This window comes from Lytechinus variegatus, chromosome 6, assembly GCF_018143015.1.
Source record: "Lytechinus variegatus isolate NC3 chromosome 6, Lvar_3.0, whole genome shotgun sequence".
Taxonomy (NCBI): domain Eukaryota; kingdom Metazoa; phylum Echinodermata; class Echinoidea; order Temnopleuroida; family Toxopneustidae; genus Lytechinus; species Lytechinus variegatus.
Window position 1 is genome coordinate 6,618,390 of NC_054745.1, and position 7,217 is coordinate 6,625,606.

The window sequence follows — 7,217 nt, forward strand, 5'->3', positions numbered from 1 at the left end:
TTGTTGCATGTGCATAGTTCGTTCTATCTCATGCTGATACTTTAATTTCTTTTGAAATGATGAGAATGATAAGTTTCCTTTTAAACATTTAGTTGAAAAGATATAGTATTTGGCATATAAAATATCAAAAGAAGAATTTCCAGCTGGTATGCCAAATACAAAGTCATTAAAAGATAATTTTATTTCACTTTTAAGAGTGTATTTTTCAAAATCATCTAAAAATCGACGAGTATTAAAGGGGACATTCCCAAAATAAATGAGCAATAGTTTCCGTGTGTGCTGAACAAAAGGAACATAAATCAGAATGTGATATACCAACAGTTTTCAAGTACTTGTTAACGCCAAGAATATTATGAAAAATTTTGTACTGAAAATATCTAAGCTTTGTTGAAAAAGTACATTTAAAAGGAATCATATAGATTTTGTCCCAAGTAACGATTGGATCTGAAATAATACTTTTCCATTTGATTTGTGAAATAGGAAATTTAAAAATTTTCTCAAAACACGTTTTATGAATATATTTACACAATTTTGTTACCTTGTTTATGTTATATATAATTTCCTCTTGGTAATTCACTTTTGTTTGGGGAGGTTCTTTGCAAACCATTTTCCATTCAATTGGTATGGCAGATATAACAGAATAATAATCAAGAAAATTACAATGAATATCAAACTTACAAACAAAATCAGAATGTGAGAGAAAGTTACCATCCTGCTTCAACAAATGATTTAACCTAATAATACCTTTATTTATCCAATAAATTTAAAAAAGTAAAGAACCATTTACCTTGATACAAAAGTTATTCCATATAACCTGATTGTGAATAAACTCAGCAGGAGGATTTTCATTAAAATTTAACTCACACCAAGACTGCAAAAATTCTTTTATAAAAATATTATCCATATGAAATTTCTATTCATTGTTTCTAATATTGCAATAAAAAAAAGTTTATTACCAAGACCATTTAGGAACAAGTTAACAAAACATTTCCATTTACCTGTGTTATAATCATTGAAAAATCTTTTCACCCATGTAATTTTCAAGCCCATAATAACTGACTGTATGTGTAACATTTTTAGGCCTCCTACATTGTAATCTCCAACAATAGTCTTACGATTAATTTTGTCAGGTTTTTTGTCCCATACAAATTCAAAGATTACAGAATTAAGTTCCTGCATAAACCATTCAGAAGGTTTTGGAAGGACAGAAAACAAAAATATAAGTTGACATATATCCGGACTTTTGACAACAGTAATTTTGCGCAAAGGCGTGAGGTCTCGTTGCGACTATATTTTTAGAGTTCTTTTTAATTTTTCAAGTTCAGGAATATAATTGAGTACATAAAGATCTTTTGGATCATAAGTAAATTGTACATCCAATAAATGAAAAGGGCCATTCGAATACCTTAACCCTGTAGTATGAATATCCGGAGGGTGGGCTTTGTAATAGCCAAGTGCTATGATTTCAGATTTATTGCGATTCATTTGTAATCCAGAATATGTTGCTTAGTTGTCAAAAATATGGAAAATTCTGTAGAGAGATTTTACATCCTTTATATAAAATACAGTATCGTCGGCATACAAACTGATTTTAATTTCAACATCATTTATCAAAATACCTTCAATGCCAGGGTCTTTTTTAATACAGGTACTCAATATTTCATGACAAATTATAAAAAGTAATGGACTTAGGGGGCAGCCCTGACGAATACCTCGAGTGATATTGAAAAATTCGGAGGCATGACCATTATCAATGACACAGGAGTATATATATCTGTATATATTACTTTAATCCATCTTATGAAATTTTCTCCGAAATTAAAATATTGTAACACTTCAAACATGTATGACCATTCTAACTTATCGGAGGCCTTTTCAATATCTGCTAATAAAATGAAACCAGAAACGTTACTACTATTTGTATATTCTATCATATCCAACGCAAGTCTTATATTTTCTCCTATGTATCTATTTTTAATAAAGCCTGTTTGATCCGAACTAATGATATCATCTATTACTTTTCTTAATCTTTGTGCAAGGCACTTCGGAAGTAATTTATAATCAGTGTTTAAAATAGAAATCGGGCGCAATTTTTTTAAATATAGAAGATCGTGATCTTTTTTAGGAAATAAGATTGATTATAGCTCTTCTTTGCTCTTAATGACAATTTACCTGTTTCAAATGAAAAATTAAAACTATTCAAAAAAAGGTCCCCTAAATCTTAAAAAAAAAACTTATAAAACTCACATGGAAACCCTTCTGTACCAGGGGTTTTATTATCTTTCATTGTTTTAAGGTATCCATCAATTCTTTCGTCGATATTAGACCTTCACTATGTTTTCTATCATTAACCGATAGCTTATACGTTTGGCAATCTTGAGGCAAAATATCATCAAAAGAGACCATTGGTGGATCACAAGAACAAAACATTGTCTCATAGAAATTTTTAATGGCCTGAACAATAGGTTTAGTACTTTCGACAATCTCCCCCTTTTCGTTATTGATTTTTGAAATTAATTTTTGTCGTTGATTTCTCTTTTCTCAATCAAAAAAAATATCGGATACTCTTTTCCCCATGTTCGATCCAGTTTGATTTGGATCTAACGATAGCACCGTCCGTTTTCTTTTTATATATTAACTCGAGATCTTCTCTGCATTGTTTTATCATATCTAAAAGGGAATCGGACGGATTTTCATCATAATCTAATTCTTTTTTTTTTCTTTCATAGAAAGATTTTATTCAGAAATCAAACACGAAAGCAATTCAATTTACAAAAGAATCATGAAGCGAACATGTTTACAACAACTGTACATGCGTGCTATTATCTAATGATATGACAAAATTATGATGTTTTTGACTGAGAACCCTTTCAATTTCACAATAGCGTTTCAATACGCTCTTAAAAGAGCTAAAACACAACCGATTACCCTTACAACGTGTGGAAAAAATGAAATATTTAGCATAAAGAATATAACGGTTTACAGTAGAGTATTGAGCGTCAGGGCAACCAAACAAAAATAAATTCTTATTCAAATACACGTTATTGTTCAAATAAAAGGTTTGGAAGTTTTGAATAAATTGTTGAGTTACAGGGCAGTCCCAAAACAGATGTGAAATACTTTCAACAGAGGAAGAACAAAATGTACATAAATTAGATTCAGACAAGCCAATATCGTAAAGATGTTTCCCCCCATTATCCGATTGAAAAGTTTATATTGAAAGTAGCCGCGGAGTTTTGTAGAAAGACAGCATTTAAAGGGAATCATATACAATCTGTTCCAATTATTAACCGGTTCATTTGAAATGGATGCCCATTTTGATTGCGAAGTGGGGGACTTTAAGATTTCATCAACAGAAATTCTATGGATAAACTTGCATAAGTTAAAAACATTATTTAAATTATACAACAAATCTTCTTGAGTTGTTTTACTCTCAAAAAGATGTTGACTAAAATGTTTCCATTCATTGGGTATTGCAGAAATCAATGAATGATATTCAAGAAAATTACAATTAATTTTGTATTTTTGTAAAAAAGTTGTATGTGAGAGAAATTGTTTTGTTCATACATTAAATGTTTAATACTGATGATCCCATTTTTAAGCCAAAGTTGTTTATATATAACTTTCCCATCTACTTTGATCAATGAGTTATTCCATAACACTTGATTCTTTATATTCAAATCAGATAAATTAGGAGAGAATGTTAAACGACTCCAAGTAATTAAAATTTCTCGAATGAATTGATTTTTTATTTGTAATATTTTGGGATCATCGTATTTTAAATTACATGTCCAAAACAATTCTCCTCCAAAGGTGACCAAGTTGTGTTCGAAAAAACATTTACATTTTCCTTTATTTTCTGTGCTCATATAACGTTTAACCCACGCAATTTTCAAGCCAGAAATTACAGAAGGTAAATGTAACATTTTCAATCCACCTTGACTATAGTCTCCAATAATTGTAAGACGACTGATTTTATCCGGTTTTTCATTCCAAATAAAAGAGTAAATTAAATGTTGGAATTCTTTCAAAAAATCTAATTCTAATTTATTCAATTTCAGGACCAAGTCAGTTTCATATGTTTTGTTTTCTTTAGATTTATTTATTGAACAGTTTATTGAAACTGATCTCATCTGACACTTTAAGAAATCCAAAAATGTATTTGGATCTAAATTATTATAATGATATAATTTATTATCTGCAATACAATTACGAATGATTTCAACGAAAGTATTGTCATTAAGGAATGAGGTGCTAAACTTCCAAAATCCCCGACCTCTAAAATGTTGATGAACTTACCTTCCAAGCAGTTCCCAATTTACATTTTGTCTTTGGTAATCGTACGGTAGCCAGTGGGGGTCGTATCATGTTAATCGTACGATCTCCCGACTCCTGAGGGTGCAATACGACGACCCTCCGATTACCAAGGGATAAACGGTGATTGTAGGGTCAACGATAATGTTTAGTGCGAAGTTATATGAAGGCTTTGTCTGGCAAAGAATGAAGTGCAGGTTAACCAAACCCTCCGCGTTAATGCACTATTTCCATTTCTGCTAAGACATGGTATCGATCTTTTGGTCTAATGTTTTCAAATCAAAATAATACTAATGCACGGAACCGGAATATAATCCATTATTTTTCATTTTCCTCCTTTTCATCCAGCGCTAATAAGGGAGAACATGAAAAACGAATACCTGCATAAATTTGTTACCGGAAGTATAAAGGTTGTTCCACGGGTCATCACGAATAGACAAGACTTTGAAATGGGACAATTGACAACTCTTGAGGAGGTCGTTAATCGGACAAAGGCTCTCGAGTATCCTAGTCGCATTTTCATCGAGGCCAACGAACCACTTGACCGGCTAATGGTGGCAGAGAAGCTCGGCTACGATTGGGCCATAGAGAAGGATCCGCACAGTCCGTTGGGGAACGTTGATTTGCTTTACGTCTTGAACGTTGCTGACATCGCTCCTGGGTCATCCGTTGGGGGCGCTGTAGCATCTCAACGCGTATGTAAGGAATTCGAGCTGACTGAAGGTCGAATTGAAGATTATTTCAAGAGCACCATGACAGAATATGTCATAGTCTTAAGGGGAGATGAGAATGACTTCCAGAAACTATTATCAGTCGCGCCGTTGGATGAAAGTAAATATGGATTCTCAGATCTAATTAAAGGAAAATATCTAAGCCACTGTATTGTGATAATGACAATTGGTCCACAAGCGCTCGCGGAAGGTCCTAAAAACTTCGCACATTACAAACTTTTACAAACCCCAAACTCAGCAGCGTCAGATTGCTAGAAAATTAAAAGGTTTGTTCACAGACAATGAGTCGCCGCCTGAAATTAATTCAATATGGTATAAGGTATGGTATCTTAATTATAACCATGGACCTAATAGTCCATGCTCTTGTAACGGCATCAAAATACTCGTTTGGAGGGTTTGTTCGAGAAAATGTCATTAATTAAAGATATTGTTTAAATTTTTGAGCAGCCGATTTAAATAATTCTCAAATCAAGATGAAACATGTGAGAAGTGCATGTATTAGAACTAATAAACTCTGAAAACAACCATTATTGAGAATGAAAACCTAAAACTACTAGGCAAACCCCGATTTTGTAAATAGGTGTCTTATAGACGCCTAAATAGTACACATAACTGTATGGGATGAAATTAAGATGGTGTTTCCGGTCACTTTATATCTCAATTTGGAAGCGCTAAATAATTATTTTCGAATCATTTTTTTTCTGGGCTTTATTTTTGTAACATATCACAGACACGGGTGAAAGTGTAACCTTCTAGCTCAGATTTTTTTAAAAAGTCAAACCAATGTTAACCAATCAATAAGCTTTTATAGGCACAGTTGATAGCAATGTCATTACCAGTTCATTTTTAAGCTGCCATCCCCGTGTGTATTGTTTTACATTTATTTATTCTATGATATAGAAATATATCATATGGGTCGTTGGAAAGGGTGTTGAATACCATTGACAGGGGTAGCGGAGGAATTGATCCCTTCCCTGGGATCAAAACCGTTCCAATTTATTAAATGAAATCCACAAAATGCTGCCAAAGGTATAAATAATCTGTCTAATTCTGTTAGAATGTATTCGAAATAATCGTTTTCTTAGATGCATGGTTTACCATTCACCAAACTGAATCAAGTAGAATTGTAGTTGTATCATTGTGGTAATGATAATTCTATAGAAAATTGAGCAGAGAAGGAGTCAATAATTGCTTTACTGATGATTATAATAATATTGCTAATAATAAGAAGAATAATTATGGTTATGGGAAATGTTAAAATAAAATTAGACACCTAAATTCTTGCCTATTATTTCATTATTTTTTATTGTAGTTGCATCAATTGGTAAATGTTTATATTAGTTTTGATCTGTTTGTATTTTTATATGTATTGACCTCTATGCTAACGTGGCTTTGTTTGATCGTAAAAAACTGATATTCATAAATCATTATTTTGTGTCTTAGTCAAAACTTATTCATCTAGCATGTTTTTATTTTTTACTTCATTATTTTAGAGGCATTATGACAATCATACTTATTATGTATAGTTAAAGATTTTCTTTGGTGGGTTTATGCTTGCCATGCTTATTGGAAACTAGACAATTCGAATACGATCTGGGGCCCGTAACACAAAGATTAACAATGATCGCATAATATTTTTCTACGATTGATTCCACTGAATACAATGTACAATTAGATTGAGTGTACAATTTATCGCTAACCTTTGTTTTACGGAATCCTGGGGGTGTTTCACAAAGATTTAAGTGTGACTTAGAGTCGCACTTAAATGCCGACGCGTATATGATATGCAACGCGCAATCTTATTGCACTCAACTAAGCATTTAAGTGCAACTCTAAGTCATACTTAAATCTTTGTGAAGCACCCCCTGATCTTATATGTAGGTTGGTGTTTCATTGACTTATTGTAAGTTACGAACGACTTTACTAACGACTGGCGATCCTTTGTACATTAACACCAATCGTAATATGGGGAGCGTTTCATGAAAGGACTTGTCAGACGTTTTATCCAAGAATGTGCTGTTTTATCCAACATTTTATGGTAACACTCCCTCTCAGCCGATCATAATGAAGGAAAGTTGTCAGACCTGACAACTTGTCGGACAGAAATGTTGATGAAATGCTCTCCTAATGTGTATCATTTACCCTTAAAGGGGTCAAAGGCGTTAATTAGCA

The 7,217-nt window shown here is 32.5% G+C and overlaps 1 protein-coding gene across 1 annotated transcript in view; it reads left to right on the forward strand.

Moving 5' to 3' along the window:
- The window catches only part of LOC121416929, a 31,479-nt gene extending 25,936 nt beyond the window's left edge, over positions 1-5,543 (forward strand). The window contains exon 12 of the mRNA XM_041610462.1: positions 4,663-5,543. Coding sequence (XP_041466396.1) covers positions 4,663-5,300 — 638 coding nt within the window. The 3' untranslated portion in view covers positions 5,301-5,543. The remainder of the gene's footprint in view (positions 1-4,662) is intronic.
- Positions 5,544-7,217: the final 1,674 nt, after the last annotated feature.